Source organism: Amia ocellicauda, chromosome 1 (genome assembly GCF_036373705.1).
Source record: "Amia ocellicauda isolate fAmiCal2 chromosome 1, fAmiCal2.hap1, whole genome shotgun sequence".
NCBI lineage: Eukaryota > Metazoa > Chordata > Actinopteri > Amiiformes > Amiidae > Amia > Amia ocellicauda.
Window position 1 is genome coordinate 56,851,386 of NC_089850.1, and position 26,276 is coordinate 56,877,661.

The 26,276-nt window shown below is 45.2% G+C and overlaps 2 protein-coding genes across 5 annotated transcripts in view; both read right to left on the minus strand.

The window, feature by feature from the left end:
• LOC136753874 (rho guanine nucleotide exchange factor 12) overlaps nt 1-16,604 on the minus strand; it is a 94,561-nt gene extending 77,957 nt beyond the window's left edge. For both annotated transcript variants that reach the window (XM_066710267.1, XM_066710260.1), the window contains exon 1: nt 15,056-16,604. In XM_066710267.1, coding sequence (XP_066566364.1) covers nt 15,056-15,087 — 32 coding nt within the window. In that variant the 5' untranslated portion in view covers nt 15,088-16,604. The remainder of the gene's footprint in view (nt 1-15,055) is intronic.
• Nucleotides 16,605-18,916: 2,312 nt separating this feature from the next.
• On the minus strand, nt 18,917-26,003 carry tlcd5b (TLC domain containing 5b). 3 transcript variants are annotated; one of them, XM_066710275.1, is made up of 3 exons: nt 25,822-26,003; nt 22,270-22,472; nt 18,917-21,877 (listed from the first exon to the last, which is right to left on the minus strand). In XM_066710275.1, exons 1-3 carry the CDS (start codon nt 25,953-25,955, stop codon nt 21,336-21,338), a joined length of 879 nt encoding a protein of 292 aa, XP_066566372.1. In that variant the 5' UTR covers nt 25,956-26,003; the 3' UTR covers nt 18,917-21,335. The 3 variants fall into 3 exon arrangements, with proteins under 3 accessions (XP_066566372.1, XP_066566383.1, XP_066566376.1); XM_066710286.1 differs by lacking the exon at nt 25,822-26,003 and adding an exon at nt 25,129-25,245; XM_066710279.1 differs by lacking the exon at nt 25,822-26,003 and adding an exon at nt 23,122-24,341.
• Between the last annotated feature and the right edge of the window lie 273 nt (nt 26,004-26,276).

Below are 26,276 nucleotides of genomic sequence, written 5' to 3' on the forward strand. Positions count from 1 at the left end.
AAAAACAGACTGGATAGGATCCTTGGATCACTTAGTTATTAATGGACACCAAACGAGCACGATGGGTCGAATCGCCTCCTCTAGATTGGACACTTTCTTATGTTCTTAGGTTCAATAGGGAAGAAACAAAAACTTAAAATAGAAAAACACTTACTGAATCAAGCAGTAAATCTGCTGCTACAAACTACCATTATTGACCAAATGTAATAACTGAAACATCACTAAAATAATGACCACAGCCACCTAGGGAAGTACAAGAGATTTTACACTTTTAGACTCAGGTCTAAAATGGCATTTACTCTTTCTTAGTTGGTTTTAAAGCCCTTATATTATTTTGGGTGAGAGGACACTCTGAAATTCTTGGCTTCCTTTTATTTACCCTGAAATCTGGAAAAGCATGCTTTTTGGGGTGCCTACCAAAATATCCATCTCACCACGTTTGAAGATTTACAAACTTCCTGCAAAGCTGCCCTACCGGCGAGCACAGCAATTAACCGGTAAATGTCAACGGCATGGCTAACAAAGCACTTTCCACTTTCGTATCACAGCTGACATTGTGCGAGAGTCGTCGTGAGGCAGCGAACAAGGAAAACACCTTCTTTGAACAATGAAACAGAATCATTTCTCCAGACAATAAATCACAGTCCTTAAGCGGGTGTCTGTTTCTTTTTTTTCCCATTATTATTATTATTATTATTATTATATTTTTGTCTACAGGAGTGGTTATCTGGCTAGATCCTTCGAAACAATGTCTCCGAGTACAAGTCGGGGCCTGCAGCTGGCTTCACAGTCTGTTTCGGCCTGAAATCTGCCTCCAAACCAGAAGTACTGGAAGGTAGAGATGGAGAGAGAGGAGAATAGATTGACAGAGAGAATGAGGAGAGAGTGTGAGTTTGTGAGTAAGGCAGGGGTGTGTTTCAAGGCCTGCCCAAATAGCGTAAAATCACACTAAATTATTCTATCGATTGTGAGCCAGCCCTGTGGCTTCACAATACTGCCAAACCGTTTTGTTAAACCTAAAGCAAAAAATCCATACAGATGCCGACAGACGGGCATAGACACACGTTCGACTCGAGAGTCCACAACGACACAATGATCCGCCCTGTCACGAGACAAAGTGTAAAGGATAATTGTTGGATACATGGAAAATAAACAGATTCTGATTGTCTGCCCGTCTTTGTGTCAGATGAACAAACTATACATGTTGGCGTATACAGCGTCCTAGAGGAGGGGTCTTGCAGGTTCTTTCGTTCGTTCTAAACCACAAAACAACAAACTAACTTTGGTGCTTTGTTTTGAACAATCGCTGCATTTCATCAACGCCGTCAGTAGAATTACTCTCCTTTTAAGATTCAGTGAGTGGATCAAAGGTCTATGCAATTGGAGTCTGCAGAACACACAGCTAGGAAAAAAAAAAAAAGAAAAAAAAAAAAAGACTTCCCCTACGCCTGCTTTATTTGAACAGGAGCTACTTTAAAAGGCCCCACTTGCCAGGAATGCGGACACCTGTTTACTGTCTGCCTCTTGCATAGCTTCAAAAAAACCTCCCTCTGTTTTAATGACTCACTGGGTTCGGAGGAGGGGGGGGACGAGCAACGGCCACAACAACAACAAAAAAGACAAGAGGATTCGAAACCTTAATTCGAAATCTCGTCAACGCAGGTTTCAGCAGCTCATTTCTACACGGCCAGGACAGGGGAGGAGAGGGAATCTTATCGTGTTAAACACTTATACTTTGTGACGGCAGTACAGTGGATTTTTCAATACAGGGAAAACACTATTCCATGTGCGTGTAAGCATGTAATGCTCACATCCTCGGAGGTGTGGACCGATTTCACTGCCGAGCTAATGACTGGCTGTCACAGTTTGATTCAGAGTGCTATGCTGGCAGGCCAATTAGAGAGGAACCTGCACTGCAACAGGAGCACAGATCTGTCATCAAAAGAAAAAAGCGCACACACGCGCGCACACAGAAGCAGGTGACATGTATGTGTACAGAAACATGAGATAATGTGAACCTTAACACACCAACTCCAAGCCTGAACTGCTGGTTAGCATGCAGAAGAAAAAGCACGCACACACACACACAATGGACGGGGGCAACACCTTGCTTTGCGAAGCATGAAGCATCAGAGCAGCGTTATTGTTACTTACCATTTATATTAATTTCTTTCTCTAACCTGTTAGCTGTCACACGAGCTGCATCTATCAATTTAGTGAAGCACAAATACTGCACACTTCAGTAGCTGCCATTTTGTGTAACAAATTGAAAAAATAAAGAACTCTGGATAAAACGGTCACAGCCTGTGGCCAAGGTGTAGGACAAAGAATTATAGAGATTATAGCGAATTGACCACTGTGACGACAAACCAACCAAATCCAATTCTACCAGGTAGGACTGTGGAAACAGGAAGTACCGGCCAGACAAGAGACAGCACAACATGGAAAGCCTTCAAGACCTGACAGACATGAAGCCTGACCCTAAAATAACTGGCACCCAATCACATCCCTTGACTTCTTCTGCGGTTTTGACCATCTGACACAGTTGTTACAGTTTTTAACTGTGTTAACTGTGTTAATGCGTCAACTAATTAATTCCTTGCACCGAGTCGGTTTCCTCTCCGTTCAATAATTGACCGTTCTTGAGTCGTCCCTAGAAATCTGCCAGCTGCTGCAAACCTTATAGTTTGTTTGAAGATTTTACATCCCAGTAAGTCAAGGGCTTTTCGGTAAGTATACTAGCACCTGCCTGAAAAAGAAAAGAAAAACACCAAATACCCAAAACAAACAAAATGGAACATGAAAAAGACTAATCTAACAAAACAAACCCATCGCACGAACCGAGGAGCACACAGACTGTGGCTCTTCTCTAGGCTGCAGTGCATCCAGAGCACATACCAGGTGAACAAAAAGGAGTAGGAAGGAGTATAAACTTATAAATCACAATGAAGTACTCAAAGACTGCAGCTCCCAGTCTCAGATTTGCTCATTTTTGTTGTCCAATTTTCCTAATAATACCGAACACGCAAAGACCAGTGATCGAGGGTTTTTGCGTAGACTTTTTTGTTGTATTTTTGTTAATACTGCACATACAATTGAAGCTGTTATTGGTAATAACAGTTTCATCTTTAATCCGCATTGTCCTCAGATCATATACAAACTCAAAAAGCACTCAAATGTCCTCCTGCCCAATAAGACGCACACAAAGATGCAACTAGAAACTGTTGATGCCCAAGCTTGGCTACAGACAAATACATGCATTTCAAATAACAAAAATACTAATTTTGCTTGAGCATGATCGCTACCGATGTTTATCCCCACTTTTATTCCCCAATCTTGCTGCCAACATAAAACCACCTAAGTCTCCTTTCCTGCTCCTGTGGAAAGCCAGATCTCTGATCCTGTGCTGCGTGCTGGGAGCAAAGCCCTGCCTTGTTACAACTTTTCCATGAGAGTGACAAACGAGAGAGAGAGAGCAAATGGATCTCATCCAAGAAGTAAAGCTTCCGTCAAAAACAAACTTCCATAAACATGGCGAGCTCTGTGGGGCCCGAGTATCCTGAAGGAACAACTGTCTGGAAAAATTAAAAAAAAGCTTCCCTGTAGAAAACACACAGGAGGAGCACTGTGGTGGCGTTCCTCTCGAGCATTACCGTTCTTCTGCTAAGGTAGGAAAGAGGAAAGAATCGGAATCCATTGTCTTCCACTGAAGAGAGGAGATAAACATCTCATCGCTTTCGGTGAGCTTGCTGTGGTATTCCTGCGTGTGTTTTTTTTGTTCTGGTTTCTAATGAACCTTTGCAATATTACACAAGACAAGCTTAGCAAACCCAGGCGTTGGGCAGCGGTGTTATTTTGTGTTCACATGACTTTAAAGACCTTCGTTTCTCACCAAAATGCTCCATAAACGTCAAGAACAGTCTTCTGCAGTTATTATTGAACTACTTTCTGTTTCATTGTGGTTTTATTTTCTCCCCCCTACCCCCCTCGAGCAGAAACAACTGGTTAGAACAGAGGAAAACTAAAAACGAGGATAGTTCAGACGAAGGGAGGGTGGATTTTTGTTTTGTAACTTTGTAGACAGAATGTTTCTGGGAAAACGGGGGGTTGGAAGATAAAATCAACATGTATAATCCAAACAGAAGTGGTATCTCCTAACCTTCCTGCCAGTGGTGCTGTGTATTTGTTTGTGGGGGGGTGTAAATGACATTTAAAATCAGTAACTAAAACTTCAAATGTTGGAAAATATGCATTACAAACCCTGATTTCCACCACAACTGCGCCCGAGACTTCCTTGGTTAACACCCGCCAATAGAGCTGCTTCGTCAGCAAAACATTCCAACCGTAATTGTTCAGCACAACAAGACCGGATTTGCAAACGGACTCGCCTCACACTCGCTGACCTGAGGGAGTCTCTCCGCATTCTTCCCTGCCTCTCAAGGTAACTGTTGCTGCCCAAGAATGCGAATGGCACGCCAGGTGGAAAACCAAACGCGATCTCTGGATCCGAACCCGAGAAAAACGAGCGCAGTGGAGCTGTGCCATTCGACTGACGCGCTTCCTCCGTTCCGCTGAGCAATCCTGCCCCTTTACGGCGCAGTGTGCCAGACAGGGAGGCAGTTCCTGTTTACACGCTCGTGTAGATAAAATATAACGGCTTGTGCTCCAATCTCACATGGGCTGTTTCCCCACGAACGCAGCGCCCGGAGAGGGGAGTGCTCCGGCAATGGCCACAGGGCTGCTTGATTTATGCCACTACGCAACATCTGCTACCTTTGTCACAACATGTTGCCCTGCCCTGCCTGGTGCAATCAGTCAAGACCCATTTCAATTGGGAGCTTTTTATCCCCAGTCATGCCGTCCTGCATGTACTGTAATGCAGCTCCAGACAGAGGCACAGGGACATAGGGCCCTGCACCCTTCAAGACCGATGATGTCAAGAAGGAGTTATTCATGCTAGAGGCACATTTATGAGAGAGGCTTGAATTCAAGAACACGGATAACTGAGCCAAGAGACGAGTCAAAGGTCTCACATTCAGTTCCTGGGCAGCTGCAATGTCTTTGATTTAGTTTCTTTCTTCAACTGGAGCGCTCAATTAACCTACTTTTCTACAGTAGAAACATTTAACATTTTTTCACTGTCTTTTGCAGTGGACAGCTTCCATTATTTTATTTATTTATTCAAGGTGCACGACCTGTACAATATTTCACAACCTTTTTGGAGAGAAGCGAAATGGACCAATTCAGTAACTGGGAGCCGACTCCGGAGCGAGGCTAGAAGTCGATGTTCGAGAGCCCAACAAAAACCCATTCACTCTCCGGAGTATGGGAAACCCCATTCCGACCTGGCTCCTGCCTTCCCAGCATGCCCCTGCCACAATCCAGCACTCCTGTCAGGAAGGGCCTGGCGGGGCTGAGCGACATTGTTTATCCATGATGTCACCACTTCCCAGGAGGGCCCCAGAAAACGCAGACATCAGCGGAACAGCGACAAAGAGCCCACTGCCGGCCATGGCCCGCCTGCTTTCTCCCACCGCACACGCTGTCCCAGCACTAAACTCCCGGACTGACTAAACAGGTCGAGGCCTGGACCAGCTTTCATGTTGGCTAGAAAAAACACACACAAAAAATAAAAGGAAAGCCCTGCAGCACAAGTGAAAATGTTAAACGTGTGTTACACAATCATCTAAACCAAAAGGGTGACTGGGATCTCTGTCAATATTCATTTGCACTTCCCTTGGCTGGGTTTTGATTTGTTCTGGGACTTTACAAAAAGAAAATGGAAACTAAAAGACTAAAAATAAGCTCATTTTAATCCAAGCTAAGAAAACCTGCCACAATGATGTTATATTTCCAATGGTTAATTCAGCAGAAAATGACACACCAGGCATGAATGTAGGAGTGAGGTCTGAATAAAACCAAATGCACTACCCTGTTGATTCCAGAGAGTCAGACAGCGCTGGACTCGTGACTTGAGCGGCGCTTTGTAGGGACATCAAATCTTTCCCACCGGCGAAAGCATTTCCAACTGAAAGCAAACAGAGACTACGCAAGACTAAGAGCTATATTCATACAACATGTACTAGCACATTAAGTGTACACCTTCTTTTCATATAAGTTGTGAAGAACCACGCTCTTCTGAGTTCCAGGAGGGAGTTTAAACATATCGTAACAACGGGTGTTTCTAGTTTTTCAAAAATGCTTTCAAAAGAGGTGAGGGCAGTGAAAGCTCAGTACAGATGTGATTTGTACATCCCAGTCATTTCTTATTGAACATTGTAGGTTAAAGACTGTGTTCATAATAGTACCAGCACCAAAAATAAATACCACAGATAAGCAAGACCCGATGTTGCCTTAACTCAGCTATCTTTCTGACAGTTAACCAGAAAATTATATTTTATATATTGTGGTCTCTCTGTGATTTACCATTCCAGCTCATCCCAGAGGTGTTCTGCGGGACCAAGCTCGGGAGTGAGCAGGCGGCAGTGAGATGTGTTCATCGCTCTTTTCCTGGCACCACTTTCTTACGCTCCCCACTTTGCGATATTGCGTGTTATCATGTAGGAAGTTATGGGCCTTCAACGCAGAGTCCATTACTCAAGAAAATCGAATAAATGAATGAACTAGCATAACCATCACGCAGGGGATGGGTAAGTCTTCTCAGCTTCAGATTGGCACTCCACTATCCCCACAACCCGCTCTGGTGAGAAAAAACATCTCAATAGAAGTTGGATCAGGGTGCTCAGCTGTTGGCTTGCTCTCTCCCACCCAGCCTGGCCACAGTCCAGAAGGGCTCACACAGAGGTGTTATCTCAATCCAAAACACAAAAACGAATATACCATAAAAAAAAAACAAAGCAAAAAAAGGCCAGCTGTGAATAAACGGCCCTGCCGAGGTCAGGTTACTCCACTGAAGGGAACTGACTTGAATGCCAGCCCTGGGATCCAAACAGGCGGCGGATAAAAGTTGAAACGGGCACGCTAATCCAGCAATTCCTCCCCCTGCCTCCTGCTTTTAGCAAAAGCTCCCCATGAAAGCCCCCGAGGGCATCGGCCTGGTGGATTCTGTCATCCGCCCCCCCCACTTCAAACACTTCAATCACACACAAAGTAGCATTGTAAAGCACAGCTAAGTCAGCATTCGGGGGGCTTTCCAAAGGCCGACGTCAAAACGTCTGCCTGCTTCCCTTTGTACCTGACGGTGGGGCAGATCTGCCATCAGACCACTGGCATTAAAGGAATAGTCACATTCCCCCAGTTACAGCTATAAACATATCTATAGAACCCAAGAAACAGCAAGAAATGTACACAATGACACCAAATAGGAGTAAAACCGGAATTAAATGGGCAGAAGACAGTTGAACCTGGCCGAACAGCGTTTCCCAGCCTTTTCCCCATCACTAACAGACTCACTATAGGAACGGGCACAAGGGCATTCGCAGGGCAGGAAAAAGGGGAGAAGAGTTTCACATTAAGACTGAGTTGCCAGGAGGTTTCAAAAGCCTGAATAATTACTTAATGGGCCCGTGAGAGGGGAGTTTGGATACTGGTGACGTACAACACCTGTTAGGGGTAGAAAGAAGTGGCAACAAATTTAAGAAAAAATAAAGAATGTAAACAATAGAAAACAGCTCTTCAGCACTCGGCTCCAAGTGCCGCTGAAAGAGGAGAAAAACCGAAGCCTTCATTAGAGGCTGCTGAGAAAGCACGACTGGCAGAGCTGCACACAGCTCCTAGATGTGCAGCCCAGCATTTGTGCGAACACCGACTGTGGCCCACAGCGCATCTCACACGCCCGGGATCAAAGGCAGGACTGTTTAGCCACACTGCGCCTGCTTATTTTAAAAGCCCATTACAGAAATGAAAATAACGCTCCCTTCCCTCGGCAGGGCTGCCACAGCGCCGTGACTCACTCCTCAGCGACACACACCCGAGCGAGACACACTGTGAAAGCCGCTCTTGTCCTGATCGTTTCTTTCCTGCTCTGTTTTTAAGCACAGTGCTCGAGTGTGGAACAGACCGATTACTTATCACGTAGACGATTCCAATCCCCATTTCCCCATTGCAGTAGCAGAATCAAACTCACACCTAAGACAACTTGGGCTTCCGTTCATTATTATTATTATTATTTCTTCAGCCTAATCAGCCGCAACCTGGACACTTCTACAGCCCATTTTGTGTATCTTGGCATGTTTCATGCAACTCGTGTAAAACTATCAGAGAATGACGAGCAAAGCAGCCGCCTTTCAACTGACACACAAAACCCTTAGCCTTTTTTTTTTTTTTTTTTTTTAATCTGTTCTGCAGTTTGTTCGGTTCAGCTCTTTCCCTCTCCCTCAACGCTGGGACGGCCTGGAGTGCTCACTGTAATTTCCTCCATTTTGGTTTGGCTGCTCCTACGTGGCATTTACATTAGGGCTCCACCCTCCGTTCCTCGGCAGTGATTCGAACAGATTTGATTACCCATAACTGGCCATATTAATCAAAACTTAAACAAATAAACCAGTATTATATCAACTACAGCTTCCTTCTAACAGGCACAAAGGCAGACAAAGTTTTCAAAGCAGAGGACGAGCAAAACCTTAGGCCTAGATGCATCTAAACCACAACCACTTGTACCTGAAGTATCTGGGTGGACTGCAACCGAAAGAGACGTTTTGGCTTTAGAGGAACATGATTTTGACAGCAGTCCGTTACCTTCTCGTTTCATTACAGTCTCTTCTAAGGGCGTACCTGCCGGCTTCCTCCAAGCGTTTCAATTAAAAGAACAATAACTAGACATGTATACGTGCATACGTAGGGATTTCTACATGCGCTGGTTTTCTTGGGCCACCGTGAAGGTCATGCCATGTTGAAGGGGATGCACGGCCTCATCCCATGAGATGAAAAAAGACCTAGAAGACAATGCCCCACCCAGTCGACCGCGGTGACGGCTTCGCATTCGCGCTGCATGGCAGATCGCACTCCGAACGACAGCAAAGCCCTTCCTCTGCGACGCCAGCCTTCAATAAAGCCCCCCGCCCCCTTCCCACCATCCAGCACTAATACCCAAGTCATTTTTTATTTAGCTGCATGGCACTCTGTGACACTACATATCAAAGCACCTTATTCTGCGCATAAGAATGAAGACGTTAATCGAGCTTTTCTGCCAGGAGTGGCTGCATTTTTTATTAGCGCCGCGGATCCCTGTTCGTGCAGGGAAATGGGATCAGGGCGCGAGAGGAGACCGTAAATTACACTGCCTTTCAGCGCGGGCAAAGGCCTGTCAGCCCTAATAAATTTAAACGTCTCTCTCTAATTTTGCAGTTTATTGCGAGGCGAAATTTAAATCTAATTAGGGCTGGTGTGCTCGGGGGCAGTTCCACGTCTCCTTCTCGCTCTCTCACTCCCTCTCTCTCCATCTGCGGCTCCCTACAGTACCTCCGCCGTAAAAGCATGCGTGCTGCTTGGCAAGCTGCCACACCCAGCAGAAAGCATCTTCCACCTGAGGGAACCCGGCGATCGGAGGCAGGAACTGGGCCTGTCGGATATCTCTTCCGATAACCAGGAATGCTTTGCGACTCCTATTGCCTAGCTGTACGATCCACTCCAGGTTTTAGGAGCTGCAGGGACTTGTATAAATAATACAGATAAGACACAATAACCAAATTAATTGTTTGCCTATATATATTCATCCATGCAAATCTACTGGGAAAAAAAGCCTGCAGCATCCAACCAGGTTTACATAAAAGACACTTTAATAAACTGCCTATTTGCATCCCCTGTATCCACTGTCAATGCTCTTCGTCCCCTTCCTCGTCGATGATGTAGAACACAGAAATGGGCGTTTAGAAAGCTGAGCACAAAGGAATAATGGATTACATTTTGGTTGTATTTTCATCTGCTTAGGAGCCACTGCCTGCAGGGCATGTGACCGTGTGTGCCCAGCAGCTGATGTAACCCTTCAGTGGGATTGTCCTGCAATGCAGACAGCAATGGAATGAGAAAAGGCGAGCTGTAAGTGAGGTCTACACAGACCAGGACACAACAAGGACTGACATGCTGGTCAGATGCCTTCAGACTGCTTTAAGTAGTGTGAATTGCGTCTCATATACACAGATAAAAAGATGTTAGGGGAGGAGTTTTATCAGCTGGCCAGGTGTGTCCCGTTTCTCAATGTTTACAGGTAAAGCCATTAAAAGTCTCCTTGAAGAACAGATGATCAATGGCAAACACACTGGACACTTGGCTTCAGTGACGGTGATGCTCCCTAGTTCTTGATGAACGTCTGGAGATCATTGACTGAACAATTTCATTCGGTTCTTTGATCTGCTTGGAAATTGAAGGGTACACATCCTTAGAAAAAGTGTTCTCCTTTCCACACCCATCACGGACATTCAGTGCCCTTCTAATTATTGTGAACAGTGGGCTGCTATGTGCGAGGGATCTGGAAGCCATTTGTGGCCTCCCAACCTGTTATTCTGCCCCAGAAATGACTAGTATCGCCGCTTGGACTGACTGATGTTCCTCAGACACAGTGCTGGCTTTGTTAATACTAAAGCAAAATCACAACATCTAACGCACCCGGTGAGCACTGTGCTTGCAAAACATTCGACCAGGTAACAGGATGGCAAGTATATTGTGAGTCTCTAGACTTGAGGAGACCTCACTTGGAGTCTAATGCAGTCTATAGTCTGATATACTATAATATAATGTCTAACCGAGTCTGATATTGATATTAGACTCTCGTTCTTATTGATGTCGCCAGTTTCCCAGCACCAAGTCGATCAAATCATGGTGTAACTAAATCAAGTCCTTAAGTATAAAAATAAATCAGATTTTCCTGAGTGGATTCTTTCCGGGAGAGTAAAGTAGCCGTCGATGGATTCCAAAGATGCATCATCGATAAATAAATACAGAACTAAATATAATTAACAATATTTCTAACTAAATTAATTAATTGAGTGGCATGAATTCTTCTGACTTGGCCCGTTGACGCGTAATAATACATGTGCTTCACGGTAACGTTTTTAATTGACCCACTTTGCAGTCGCTGTGGCAGTACGATCCTCGGTACTTGCACATGTCACAATGACTCAGTCAGCCTCCGAATGCGTGACTTCTGTGTTCTGGCCTCTAATTGAGGTAAGTGGGGAGCTTTTACATCCACGGCTATCCCGACAAACACGCCCTGCTAAAAAGTGAGACACACTTATATATTAACTCTATAGCTCGATTCACCACACCTAGTGCCAAAGACGAGCAGACATCATTGCAGCACCTTGAAAAAGCCACGTTAAAAAGCAATTCATACTGGGTGTATATGTCAATACAATCCTGTGTTTTTGGGGACGCATGAAAAGTGAGTGAAGAACGAAATGACTCTGGCATATAGAGGTAGGCAGCGTGCCAGCCTCCCCAGACGACATTGCTCTCAGCGCTCTTGCAATGAAGGCCCCGGAGAGACAGGTTAAGAGCACTAATGGATTTAATTGATTTCTGAGGCACACCAAAGCAAACTGCGGGAAACTACAAAAATATATTTGTGACTCTATGTATGTATATATTAGTAGGGTTGGCATCGATACAGGTGGTCATATTATCTCCTTTAGATCCCTAGATTTGTCCTAAAGGTTCACGTCCTTTCATGTGCATGTCTTTTATTTAAAATGAACAGTTTAAAGCCATATTTATCATACATGATCATTTACGAGCATTCATTAGCATTTACAGGCATTTTGAATATCCCTGCCACTGTTTCTCTCATTGACACAGCCATTGCCTGCCACCTCACCCTTCAGTTGCAAATTACAAACCAAAAGCAGACGATCGCAGCTTCTTGACGGCACGGTTCCTCACCGAGGGAAGCTTGCCGCAGTCAAGTACCAGTTTTATAAAGTGAGATTGACAGGTGGGTCAGATTTTATTTAACCCAAGTCTATTCCTAGCACTGCAACTGTTGCCACACCTACAAACAAGGGAAGCAGTAGTAATTATGATTGGATAAAGATGATTGGAAGTGCTGCCCAGTGCGTTTCAGTGTTTTGTCATTCTAGAGGTGGAGATTATACCAAAAATGATAAATGAAACCACCTCGCTTTTCCTGTACTTTGTGATGCCTTTCAAAAAGACACGCTGAGCTCAAAATCTAAAACCCTCCCGGAGATCTACAAACAAACAAGTTGGCAGCTCTCAGAAACACAGAGGCAGCGAAGAAGTCTCTCTGACGGGAAATTTCATTAGCATTGACGAACTTGCTGTTGAGGAAACATGAATACACAATTATTTATCAGTGAGGCAGGGATCTCAAAGCCACTGTGAGGAAACTGTTTTTTTTCCCTTCTTCTTTCCGTTTTCCTTTCAGCGACGAGGGAAGAAAAAAAAATCAAGTGCATGGGTCAACGGGCAAGAAAAAAACAAGAATTTTCACATTTTAGAGGATTTAATAGCCACTCCAGTCAACCAGAGAGAAGAAAGATGGAGTCGAGCAGAAGTACATCGCTCAAAGGCAGGGGAACACACACAAGTCACCGCTCTAGTTTGTTCTCCTCTGTAAAAGCAAGACTCTTCTGAAATCTAAAAGGAAGTATACAATCACTATCAGTTAACCCAAAATGTCAATCAACGGCTCCTTTGCATATTGGGAGCCCACAACACAAGGCTTCACAATGAGGTTCCTCTTAAAGTCATCAAGTGTGTGGACAGAACTGCACATGGATTTGAAGGGGCACACCAGCTGGTTGCAGGCTTATTCTTGTTTCAAGTAACTGTCAATCAACAGACCTGCAAAAGTACTGCACGGCAGCAGAAGAGCAGGACAACTGCCAAGTTTCCTTTCCCTGCTCATTTGAATCCAATTCGGGATGCAAGAACAACTGACAAATCTTTTCCAGTTAACTTATATCTGATGTGTGCAGATGCGTTCAGAGTTCATTACTAAATAGTGGAAATAAAACATCAATTATAATCAGACTATTCCGTTGCTTTAATTAACCGTGTTTGCAATCCCGGAAGAACCTTGATTTGGTACTAGAAATTCTGGTAATCTACCTCAGTCAACGTTGTGATCAAATTAAACCGAAAAGGGGTTATTTTACCAAAGTGAGAGCTATAAGACTGTACTTGAAAATTAAGATTAAACCGTCGTACTGACAAGAACTAAAAAGCTATCTTCTCTTTTTTTTTTCTGAGACATAATAAAGTCCTTCACAACAGAGTAAGATCTCATACACACCCACCTCCCTGCAAGTAACAGCTGAAAATAATTGATTGCAAGACTTTATATTTTTTGGATGACTGTATTATTCTCCACACCAGGCCCACATGGGTGTGTGTAAACAAAGCCAAGGTGCATCTGTGTGCAAAATAAGACACCGGTTTAGATACGGGACAAGAATTCAAATGCAAGGATGCCACTTAGTCTTTAGATATTTATTTATTTTTCCCAACAGACTTTGAGTGAACTATGAAGGTTCCAACAGACACCTGCTTATATCAGTCTGAAGGCATAAACAGGAGAACCAATCACTCTGATCAAAATTGCCCTGTTCAGCTGTTTCTGAGTTTGTCCCTCCCACAAGACCAGGCAGTGCCATTATATTGACGAAATTGCTTTTAAAAACAAATAACACCATTTGTGATCAACATGGAAAGGACCACGAGCAGGGTTTTACATCTCGGTCATAAAGAGCCATCTCTGTTTATCAGCTACACTGCAAAAGTTTGTTTTTTAAGCTTTCCTGAGGAGAAAATGTAGGAGACTGCTCAAAAACGGGGCTTATTTGGTGCACTTGATGAAACCTCACCAGTTATTCGGTAACTGACTATCTAAAGAAAACATGAAACCCAGTTGTGCAAGTATTTCAGTTAGGAAACACATATAGAACGCATGCCACATACTACTAAACATATAGGTTAAGCATGTGAGTGTGTATTGGGATTTGTGTATGCGTGTGTCTACCTGTCTGTCTAGTGTATGGCGGTGTGTGTGTGTCTCAGTGTATGCCTGTGTGTGTTTGTATGTGTGTGTGTGTGTGTGTGTCTGTGTATCTCAGTGTGTCTATCTGTCTCAGTGCATGACAGTGTGTCTGTCTCAGTGAATGAAGGTGTGTGTGTGTGTGTGTGTGTGTGTGTGTGTGTGTGTGTGTATCTCAGTGTGTCTGTCTGTCTCAGTGCATGACAGTGTGTCTGTCTCAGTGAATGAAGGTGTGTGTGTGTGTGTGTGTGTGTGTGTGTGTGCTGTTGGACTGTTTTGCTGAACTGGCCATGTTGGCGAGGCACGTCACGTTATGTAATCAGAGGTACAGATCATTCAAATGTCCCTCATTCATATCTCGACAGGGATTCCCTCGAAACTGAAGCCCCGCAGGACGTCATGTCGTCACAAACATATATACTGTATGTCCATATGATACACAGTTTGGGTGGAAAAACAGACCCGAATATTTTGTTCAAGAGCTGGAAATATATTTACATGACCAACGTTGGGTCTCCTGAAGTGGTCGTAACGCATGTTGTATTCGTATGTTATACCAATACTTCTCTAGTGCCACAATAAATCTAGTTATGTGTGTGTGTGTGTGTGTGTGTCAGAACAGACAGGCGTATTTGTTTCCACACACCATGTACAAATGTCAGTATAATGCAGTCATTGTACAGCACGTAGATGTATCAAAACCCCCACCACACCCCGCCTTTTAAAAGACATATAAAACACACAGCACAAGCAGCAAAACTGAGACCTTCCTCGTATAACCAATACGACACACATACTGCATCAAACGTATATGTTTCCTCACCCTGGACGCAGAGTAATTTAACATACTATCAATACGTATCCGTGTATTTGCATGACGTGATACACAATCATGAACTGACATCAATCTCCTTTTTCACCATCTCATGGCTTTGTCTTCTACGTTATCTGTACTTGTAAATCAGATCAACGCCTAACAAATCGCCCAGGGAGGGGGGCAGTAATGGCATAAATAATACATGAAAAGGAAACACCACCTATACAGACATGTCTGCATTCCTGCACAACACACAAAAACACCGAGTCTGCATGCGGATTTACCTGTCAGTGACTGCAGACTGTGTGCCGCTCATTGGGCTTGTGTTTCTAGTTTTTCTTCGGCTTTTATCCAATTAGCATTTTTACCCCCCAAATCAAAATCCTCGGCTTCTGGGGGAAAGTAGAGATGGTCCCACCTTATGATCCGTCAGGGTGGGTTGCAGCCAGGCTGTGTCACACGATCACAGTTACAACGTATCCAAAAATCAGAGAGAGCCAACAACGGCGTGTTTGTAGACTTCAATCCCGAGTCCCCGGTGCGCTTGTCTGCGGTTTCTTTTATTATCCCTTGTTACGTTAAAAAAAAAAAAAAAATAGGGATCGCAGGCAAAAATGTAAACAATGTATGTAAAAATAAGCAAATCCAGGCGATTCTGTAATCCTCGGTTAATGCGCAGATCTGGAAACGATTGATCGCAGGGTGTAAATACGCTCTTTTGCAGGGAAAAATCCCAGCAGATTCCCTAACACGGGTTGCCTGTATGTGTCTGGCAGCCGCCTTTGTCAACAGTCAAATCCTATTGTGAGTGTCCTTCCCGCACAATCACTGTCCTTTCTGCGCCCGTGTCCCCCTGTCTCATCACACAAGCATGCCCTCCCCCGGGTTATTATTGGGATTATTATTGCACTTCTTATTAGACGGTGATGGGTATTATTTGCAGTTTTCCTGCGGAGCTATTCCCATGGTGGCTCTTCTGGGCTGGAGGAAACAAAAAAAACGTCTCTTCACAAGGATCCTGGAAAGTTTTCCCAGGCGCAACAAAAACAACCCGTCCCGGAGTTTGGATCACTCGTTGTATTCCCCGTGTGATGGGATCCCATTAGCTTTCTGATTTGCAAATCCCCGGGCTGACTGGAAAGTGGAAACGGGCCTCTGTGCAGAGGAAGACAAAAAAAGGATTTCTTTCCCAAATCCGCTCCTTCTCTCCCCCCTGACAAGCTACAGATGTCGCACGCTTGCTTGCTTGCTTGGTTTGTTGGTTTGATTGTTGCTTTCCGCGCAGTCGTGCCTTTGATTTGGTTTCCAGATCTGCAACACTGTTTCCCGACACGAAGTATCCAGCGGTTGTTGTTTCTCCCCCTCGGCGGTCCAGCTCTCGCAGCAGAAAACTTTTGTGTCCTTTTGATCCAACCCGATTCGCCAATCTGAGCACGTTTGGCACAACTTTCCAGGCCACAGGAGCAAGTTAGAAAGCCAGTGCATGCGAGAGCCCGAGCGGCATGTCCCCGTCCCGGACGCGGTGTCCCGAGCATGCACCACCTCGCAACTTGGCTTTTCTCACTTCTCGTCTCCCCTTGTCTCCATGTTTGCAGAATCCAGTGTTTTTCTCTTTCTGTCCCGTTTCCCTGCAGCAGCAATGCGCCTTGGACTCGGTTGCTTTCAGCCGCACGGCAGTAACATCCCCAGCGTGCAGATCACTTCAGATGAAATATGTTTCTTCCGCTTGCAGATGGGGATTGTGTCCTTTTTTTGCGAATTGGCCGATTTTTCTGCTCTTTTCGCATATCCAATTGTACAATAGCTGCCCGATCACTCCGCCCTGACCAATCCCTCCCCTCAGTCCTCTGTGCACTTCCGCAACCCCCCCAAAAAAACTAATCCCGAGATTGTACTGTAGAAATGAATTCTGGGTGGGAAAAATAACATTAGAGCCTTAGACGTCTTTTTGAATGCAAGACTTAAGACGTGTTATCATGTTTATGGTATTGTATTTTTGTGTTATTCTTTTTACCATTTTATATTTGTATGAACGATAGATTTTTAGATGTAAAAACTATAATTAAAAAATAATAATAATGTAAGAATTGTTTTGACACTTTACATAGTACTGAGCTTTTTGATCTACCCCCAAACTGCCCCCCCATCCCACATTATATACCATATTTTGGCCTTATTCTTAGTGACTGAATAATACTACGTTTATTACAATATTGTCTTTCTACCATATGCATCTGTACAGTGTTGTGAGGTTTATTTGAAAGGCGCTCCATGAACGAAATCATTCATCAACAATAACATGATGATGATCAATATATGAGACATTTTCTGAGTTTGTGAAACACTTTTTAGTAGCTATACATTTCAGTTAAGGCATGGGGCGTTCATGTTGGACTGCACTCGTTTATTTCTGTGGAGTGGCAGAAAGGGTCAAAGGATGAAAAGGTAGCAAAAGTGTAAAACACAGCAGATTAGCCGGCATCTCTGTGTGCTTGTGATATACATGCCAGAACACATCATTTTTACGCGCGGGGCAAATAATACATTCATGACAAATGAATCACCCTGCTAGCCATACTACCCCCTGCGCTGGGGGGCGCTATTACTCATCATGACTATTGTTGGGGATTTCCCGAGATGTAAGGCTGTGCTATGCCCCCCCTTTTCAACTTTTTACTTGCAAGAGCCCTGCTAATCCTGGCCTTGCGTGTACGTGCCGGGACCCACCGAAACCCAGGCGCTAATCCTGCTGGACTGCCTGTGCCAATGGCGCAGTTTAAAGTCTACAGCACCGCTATCACAGGCAGATTAATCAGGAGCCGTTTCCTGCCCTGGAGGCCCAGTGACCTCTGTCTCATACGATCCCTTTGTCAGATGGAAACCAATGAGGGATAGAGACACAGCCAATCCGCCCCGTTTGAAAGGCTGGTGTGACAGGTTTGCACTCCTGCTCAAGTTGTTTCGCTTTGACTTTATGACTGGCAGGGTTTAGTAATAGACTCCTAGTGGGTGTAAGCTTTGTGTAGGCCATGTTGGAAGTAAACTGGAGGGGTAACGCAGGGGAGAGCAGACAGGAAATGCCTTGCATGCGCCTCTCCCTTTCCAGGAGCCTATCTAAAAAAATAAATTCTTGCACACCTTAGTCATTCGTACGTGAGCAGGTTCACACCTATCTCATTATTACTCTCTCTCTCTCTCTCTCTCTCCCCAGTTAATAATTACACCAAAGATAATAGCTGAATGCACATGTCCGGAGTAAATGGGAAACTTATCGCACGGCTATCTTTGCACAAACAAGGAGCTGTGATGTAATGTCTGAAACTGCGCCATTGCGTTCCTCCTGGCAGTGTGACGTCACTGTCGGCCCTGCAGCTGTGGCCCGCAGGAGGAGACCCGGCCCTGAAGCGGTTGGCGCATCTGCCGAGACCCTGCTTTGTGTTCAAGGTTGTCCCAGCCCTGACTAATGATGTGACACTGTCTCCATCTGTAGGCATGCGTGTGCACGGTGCCTCTCCTCGGTTTACACAGTGCTCCAGAAACAACACCGCAGCGTTGCAAGTTGCGTGCTATAAGGATATAATGGCAGCTGCAAAATCCAGGCAGCTTCCACAACGAAGCCTTGCATGAAGGATATAATGCGCACCTCTAAAATGTGAAAATGTTTTTTGTTAAAACTATACCAATATGTAGTGATTAAAGTGGGTCGGATAGTTCAAATAAATAACCATCTCTTCCAGTTCAGAGTTGTAAGCGTTTGCATTGTGTTACACAGGACCAATCAACGACGAAAACATACTATTTGCTGGCATGCGTAGTAATGTGGTACGCTGCTTTACATAAACAGGTGTTAAATAATGGACTCGTAAAATCACGCCGGCGTTACTAAAGAGGGCATTTCATTGTTCATTAAGCGTAGGGCGCCACCTTGCGGACTCACAGAGCTGCTACAGGACTCGGATATATGCTGCATTGCCAAGCTGAAGTGTAACGGAATTTCTGCAAAATATATGGCTTTGTGTTTAATTTTTTATTGTTTTCTACCCAGTTTTTTATCCTCGTTGCAAACAGAAAACACACAAACATATTGTCCTTGCGGGAAAAACTGCAATGTCATATTCTTTAAGAAAAAAAAAAGTCCTTCCAGATAATTCTCTATATTTTTTTATTAATATGTGTAAAGACAACAGATAATGAATCCATCTTCCACTCACAATCAACTGGCATTTATTTACAAACCTCACCTTCAAGTCTTACCCTAAAAATCACATTTAAATTCCTCGATGGAAACTCATGATCAGCTGAATCAGCGCACAATCAACTGGGAGCCATCCGAGACTCAATCATTCAATATGGATGTAGGTCCCTTCCTTTTCATGTAAAGGGTTAAAAGAAGAGCCTATCGATGGCTTTAAAAACCAACAGCAGGTTTACAATCCAGAGAAGTCGATTAAAACAACGCTGCGGTTGAAGAGAGACTTGAAGATGATTACAGAATACAAAAGAAAACATTTCCTCGCCTCAATAGAAATTTATAAAATAACCATCCGAGTTAAAATGTATAAGAAAACGGCTTCAGTTTGTAAAAGTGTTTTCTCACTGTTTAAAATACAAAAGAGACGGGAAGTCGTTTAGAAAGAGATCCAAAGGCAAGGCGCTCCTCTGTGCAAGGTCATTTTTCAACCTTTTCCCCTTCTGAGAGACTGCGGTCACCGGAGACCCTCCCCAGGCCTGCGATATCACAGTGTGTGGGTTTTTGCAAGGCCTTCTGGGAGACTCTGTTGTAAGGATGTGAGGGGAAGGTGCCTGTTTATATAGTGCACTGCTCAACAAACACGCCAGTTCCACACTCACGACAGCTCTGCCACTATTTTCCTCATCTTGTATTAAAGTGACACTGCGACACAAGTGAATTTCACTAACCGCTGGTTTCATTGTCAAGCTGCGAGCAAAGCAAGGAAACCGTTTGTGTCTGAAGGTCGACAAAATGTCCAGGGACCACGTCTGACACTCGTAACGAGAACAGACACCTCAACAACCCCCTCGGAGACCCAGTCACTGTCAAGCGTTGTTTTGATGGCTGGTTGAAAGAGGAGTATAGAATTAAAGCAGTTCTAACATCGCTGCCACTTTGAAACGCTGGAGAAGAGACGTGGAAATGATTTTCACACAGAGCGCTTGCCGTTGGATTAACTGTTGTCTCTCACACCAGTGCCTTGATCAGGAGTCAGACTAATAAACTTAGTAAGACGTTAGTTTAAAAAGCATCCTTTCAGTGTAAAACATTACTGGAACAAAAAGTCCTATCTTCCTATTGCACATTTTAAAAAAAGGAATGTTAAAGACATTAGTTTTAAGAACAAGCTCAACACAATGCCAGTTCTTGGCTGACCCTTAACACACAACAATCATTCAAATGCTAGGAACCTGTGCTTGGCTACTGTTCATTTGTCTGAAGGTTTTAACAAAATCATGGCTTTGTTTTTTAGTTTAGTGTCATAAAAAAAGCCCTTACAGAAGGTTTTGGGGGAGAGAACGGTGTTTTTACACTTGGGTGTTCTGGCAGAGAATTACAATAAACCAAAGTTGAAAAGTACAAACAGAAATGAGACACTTTTCAAATACAAGAACCGCCTACAGATTTAGTTCTTACACCGCAGATCTCCGAGTATTTGTGGGGACCTTCTAAGAACAGGAGCGTTTCCACAGGTCTTTTGACACAGTGCCTCTCACTCCCTCTCACTGAGCAAAACACAGGGAAACCAAACGACAGATTTCAGGTCATTCTTTGTCCCCACAGCCCTGTCTTGTTTGACGTTTCCTTCACACAAACGAAGGAGTATGTGAGAGTCGAGACTTCAGATGTGTTCCCAGCAGGCCATCGGAGAAGAGGATATCTAGACCCCCTCTTGGGTTTAAACGGTGACCCACTATGACTGAGAAAATATGGACATAACAATGTTTCTTTGGGGGTGAACTTTAAATACCGAGGTTCAAGCCACAGATGTTAAATTATCTCGCTTTTGAAAGGTTTTCCCATGGAGTTGCCTGGGGGATCTCCAGCAGAAGGTTTCATTCAGTGGGAACAGGTGAGCTGAGCCCAGATTCAATCAGGTCTTGTCAAACGGAGAGGAACAAAACAGCAGGTAAGAATGGGATGAAAGGAATGGGATGGGGAATAGGTGACTGTCAAGTTAAAGCGCTTTTCATGTGTGCAGCTCAGGAAATAAATGAACAAAATCAAAAGGGGGAAAAGCAGGATAGATGATTGTGTGTGAGCCTAGTTTTCAGAGCTACACACTTAATTTAGTATCTCTTCCAACGTCTACCTCTAGCAGTGCTGAACTGTAAGTCCCAATTAACAGCTTTCCCAGCGTTTAATTAAAAATACGGTCAGCTGGGGACACAACGATAAAGAAAAGAAAGTACGGTGACATGAATATGAAAAGAATTGGTTCTACTGAGCTACAGACGACAGGGAAAGGGAATCTTCAAGCAGTTGTCCAAAACAAAACCTCCTTTTCTACAAATTCCCTTTCCAGGGAGGAAGGATGGGCGACCAGTCCTTCAGTCTACTTTCCCAGCATGCCCATTGGTGTCCGCTCCTGCCGCCCCGCTCCGGCTTGCCCACCACCGCCGGTACTTGGCAGAGCTCTTCCTGTAGGCGAAACGGCCAATGTCCACCATGAAGATCCAGGAGAGCACGTACATGGCCACCCCTCCGACCTTGATGACCAGCCTGGGCCGGGGGGAGGCCAGCTCGCAGCCCAGCATGCAGGCGCCCACCCCGATCCGAACCCCCGCGAACAGCAGCACGAAGAGCAGGTCCACCACGTCCCCCGCCAGGCTGTCGTAGCGGCCCGTCTTGCGCAGGAACCAGCGTGCCTGCAGCAGGGGGTTGGTGATCTCGCTGCCGAAGAGCACGGCGCTGACCTCCGGCCCCGACTCGCCCAGCCACAGCGCAAGCAGGATGCCCAGGATGCTGAAGGTGTGGTGGGCCAGCATGACGCCGCCCTCGGTCTGGAAGTAGATGCACCAGCACATGTCGAAGATGAAGTAGCCCAGGCTGAGAACCATGGCCTGGACCTGCAGAGGGGTGTTTTCAGAGCCTGCCAGAGACAGGACACAGTCAACAAGGGCTTGTGGGTCCGTTTCTCTCTCTCTTTCAGCGACACACACACCAACACACACATAATCATGAAGGGCATCAACCACATCAAAATAGAGTTGCTTTTCCAGATCAGCAGGGACACACGCACCCGGGGACACAAATGGAAATTGGGCTTCGAGGCATTCAAGACAGAAAACAGGAGACACTTCTTCACACAGAGAGGCATCACGATCTGAACAAACTCCCCAGCGATGTGGCTGAAGAGACAATTTGGGAACATTCAAAAACAGACTGGATAGGATCCTTGGATCACTTAGTTATTAATGGACACCAAACGAACAAACGAGTAAAGGGAATGTGTAAGCATCTCAACATGAAGGGAGGACCTACCTGGGCTGGTGAAGGGCCAGGGCCCCTCAATGAAGCCGATGTAGGCCGTCAGACAGACGATCAGGATGCCGTGGAGCAGCGTCACCAGGCGGCAGCTCCACTCATAGCCGCGGCGAGCATTCAGGTGACAGAAAGAGGCGTAGAGCGCGATCCAGCCAATCAGGCTGCAGGCCACCTCCAGAGTCAACGATGTCATCTCCTTGCTTGGCACCAGACGGACACCCCACAAACACGGCACAGAAACGAGACGTAGACAAAATCATGAAAGGCATCGACCACATCAAACCAGAGGGGCTTTTCCAGATCAGCAGGGACACACGCACCCGGGGGACACAAATGGAAATTGGGCTTCAAGGCATTCAAGACAGAAAACGGGAGACACTTCTTCACACAGAGAGGTGTCACAATCTGAACAAACTCCCCAGCGATGTGGCTGAAGAGACAATTTGGGAACATTCAAAAACAGACTGGATAGGATCCTTGGATCACTTAGTTATTAATGGACACCAAACGAGCACGATGGGGCGAATGGCCTCCTCTAAACTGGACACTTTCTTATGTTCTTGTGTAATATAGAAGCAATATAGATTTGGAAAAAACAAAAGAAAAATAAGTGTACAGTTCATCCAGCTCACTAGCACACTGTGCACTAGTTCTCTGAGTTTCGTTTTTGCTGTCAAATACATTTCAGAAACACATTACTCAAGATGAAAGAACCAAAACCTTGTGTCCATAACACAGCGCACAAAGACATTGACCTGAAACACTTTACACACCGAGGAACATATTGCAAGAAACATTTGACGGGACAGACGCCTCTCAGGAGCCCCGATATCTGGCCCCGTTACTCACCGGGCATTGGAACTAATATCGTGTGCACGGCTCTTCTTGCAATCTGGACAGCTTCCTGCCAAAGTCCTTCTTTAATCCTCTGCTGCTCGTAAACGTGTGAGTTTTTAAAACACACTCGAGCATCGTGTCGGCCTGCGCTTCATTTTGAGATTGCGTCTCGACGCCCCGCTTACTCTGTCGCCGATCTCAGCCCACCATGTAGACACGACCGAAGCCGAGGAGCGGTTTTTGTTTCTGTTTTTGGACGCTACAGCAGACTGAGGGACGGGGCAGTAACTAGGCACATTAGATTATTGCTAAACCTCTGTCCCCCCTTTGCCCTGTAATGCTATTACTACCATAATAAGATTACTCACTCTTTACTCTCAATACACAATGACTTTGCTCCAACCGAATCATATCTCCAGCGTATTTACCTGGTTTCGTATCGAGCCAGTCTGTTCAGCCACAACGACAAGACACTTACTAGGGGGATATGGAAAATGTTCAGACCTTCCAGCAAAAGCCAGACCTCCCCAAACAGAGACAGACAGCTTTTGCAACTTCAAAATAAATAAATAAAATAATAAAAACCCTGGCACATCTTAGGGACTTTTCAAAATTGGTTCAAAAGTGACTCCCGAAATCCTGGACAACATACCATGCAGATCAATTTGTAATAAAGAATATGAAGTATGCATAATTCATAGAGTGGTCGACTCCATTTGTGGTACAAGTGCGGATAAGGATAAGGAAGATAAAGACCTAGATATTCATTAGAAGCGGGAACTGATATCAGCTCTGGAGATAATGTAGAGCAGAATATGAATGGACTTGCATCAATCATGTTTATTTGACAAGATTGCTAATGGCGATCAGAAAACTAACAGGATGATATTGATTTATCGTGTAATAGTTCAGTTCTGTGGTCCATTTATTGTTTATTATTACTTGATTAGTGTAACTGCATGACAGACGTATTTTATTCTGTGGTTTTTGGCTAAGGATTGAATTTATTCAATTAATCACAGCAAACACAAATACGGGTAAAGTGTCCTCCCTCTTTTTTTCAGTGTTGGGAATACTTGTTTTTCAAAAGTGTCATCCAGTTCAGGAATGCCACTCTAGCCGGTGTGAGAGCGCTGCGGCCGGCTCTTCGGTTGCACAACGGCCGGCTATCTTTGGTCCCAGCCAAGTCAGTCAGGTCAACTCGGCGTCTGTGACGGGCCTGATCCGGCGATGTGGGGTCACCGGGTCTCGGGAGGAGTGTCCTCAACGGGAGAGAGGCATTTCTATAGCCGGCGGGGCTTTACACAAGCATGAGAAGCATCTGAGATATTCGGAGTCTCTGAGATCAGGAGAGGCAGTGATCGGAGGGCCGTTAGGGGAGACATGATGGCACGTCCCAGATTGATCTTTGCTGTAGAAATCTCAGGCTTTTTGTACATACACATGAGCATCTAATCCAATGAAAACCAAGCCTTTAGGTGTAGGTATTGATTTTATTTGCTAGCAACCCAGTCTTTGTCTGAAAGCAACTTAAATGGTCTTATATTATAACTATACAAATATATATATTTTTACAAACAATACAAGTTACAAACTTACTTGGTGACTCACTCATCTATTAGTGCGAGTTGTATTTTAAAGTATAGATAAATCCCTTAGCTTTGCAGTATAGCTAGATCATTTTGTTAGAAGTACTAGAAAAAAATTAAGTTATTTTGAAATTCTGAATTTGGGAGGAACGTCTCGTGTTCACCGAGGAAGAGGACAATGAAGAAGAACTTAACAAGCCATTCAGGGAGATGCAAAATGTAAGATTTCCAACGCCCCGCATGGTCTTTGCATTCACATAATAAAAGTAACAAGACAGATACATTCAACCCACACGATTTACAGCCACAGACAAAAGTGAATAAAACTAAGCAGAAATAAATAGAACCCATAAAGAACAGACTCTGACCTACAGCCTAGCATAGACCACTAAGTCAAGTTACAGATTTCAGTCTTTAATTCAATGCTTACCCTTAAAACAGCCCATCCTTGGTATTGGATCACTCCCTATCCATTGTGATCAGTGTGCTCTAATTATATCACTTTCCACTCTGCACATACAGACTGCTGTGTGAACACTTACCCCTCTGGGGGCAGAAACACTCAGTGCACGTCTATTCTCGGGCTTAAATTAATCCTTGGAGAGGACAGCGCCCAAAACAAGATGGGCTTTACCTGATCCTATTTGAGTCCGATCCGCCTCCATGTGCAGCAGTACGGGTCACTCAGGGATACACAACGTGCTTTTTAAAAAGAGCAACCTGGTGCCACACTTATGTGACACCCTACACTACACTCAGCGCCACACAACCAGTAAAGCGCCCCGATTCATGCCATAACCCGCAGTTGTCAGCAGATCTGCGCGGCTCCACCAATGGGGTCGTTGGGATTCTGCAAATGTGCGCAGAAATGCGGACATCTGCGCAACAACATCCATACTTCATCGAGAGACGCACTAGAAGCGTGCATCGTGTGGGAGCAACACTATTTAATTTGCCGCACAAAGGCGTGTTCACGATTGCTTACAGGCTCCTGTCGATGCTCACACACCTGCACATGCACCTGCAACGCGTTTGCCGTTATTACCCAGAAATCCCGACGCAGACGCACTGCTGGCACGGCAGTTACATTGTGTCCTGGGCTGCACAAGCGCCGGACAGCTACCTGAGTCGCGCATGTGCGCAGCGGGCTGAAGCGATGCTGGACGCGGGGTCTGCGGCGATTCTCTGCCGCTGCTCATCTCCAGCGCCGCGCCGCGGAGGGAGGGCTGGTCTCGGCCGGCCTGGGACGGATCCCATCGGCTGCTCGCCTCAGGCCCGGTAACTGCAGGCAACGGGTTATCAACAACAGCGCCGGCCGGGAAAGAGAGCGCTTCTCTGGGAGCCCAGCTGCTCCTGCGTCGGGGCGCCATCTGCTGGACTGGCAACCGCATTGCAATGTGCTGCGCCCGCCTGCCTGCCTGCGCTGCTGCAGCAGGACCGTCCGCATCTGCGTGTGTTGATGCCAGGGTGTGTTGCCAGGCGTGGGGTTTAAAGAGGTTATAAAGTGTAGAAGAGGCAGATCATGTCTTACTAATTTATTAGAACACGCAACTGCAGCTGTAGATCATGTGAAAGCAT

Bases quoted from the DNA above. Each gene is read 5' to 3' on its own strand.
- tlcd5b (XM_066710275.1), bottom strand. From the start codon at position 25,955: ATGGGATCCGTCCCAGGCCGGCCGAGACCAGCCCTCCCTCCGCGGCGC. The intron at 22,473-25,821 runs GTAGCTGTCCGG...TCTGGTGCCAAG, and splicing joins TGCGCACATGCGCGACTCAG to CAAGGAGATGACATCGTTGA. The intron at 21,878-22,269 runs GTAGGTCCTCCC...TGTCTCTGGCAG, and splicing joins CTGGCCCTTCACCAGCCCAG to GCTCTGAAAACACCCCTCTG.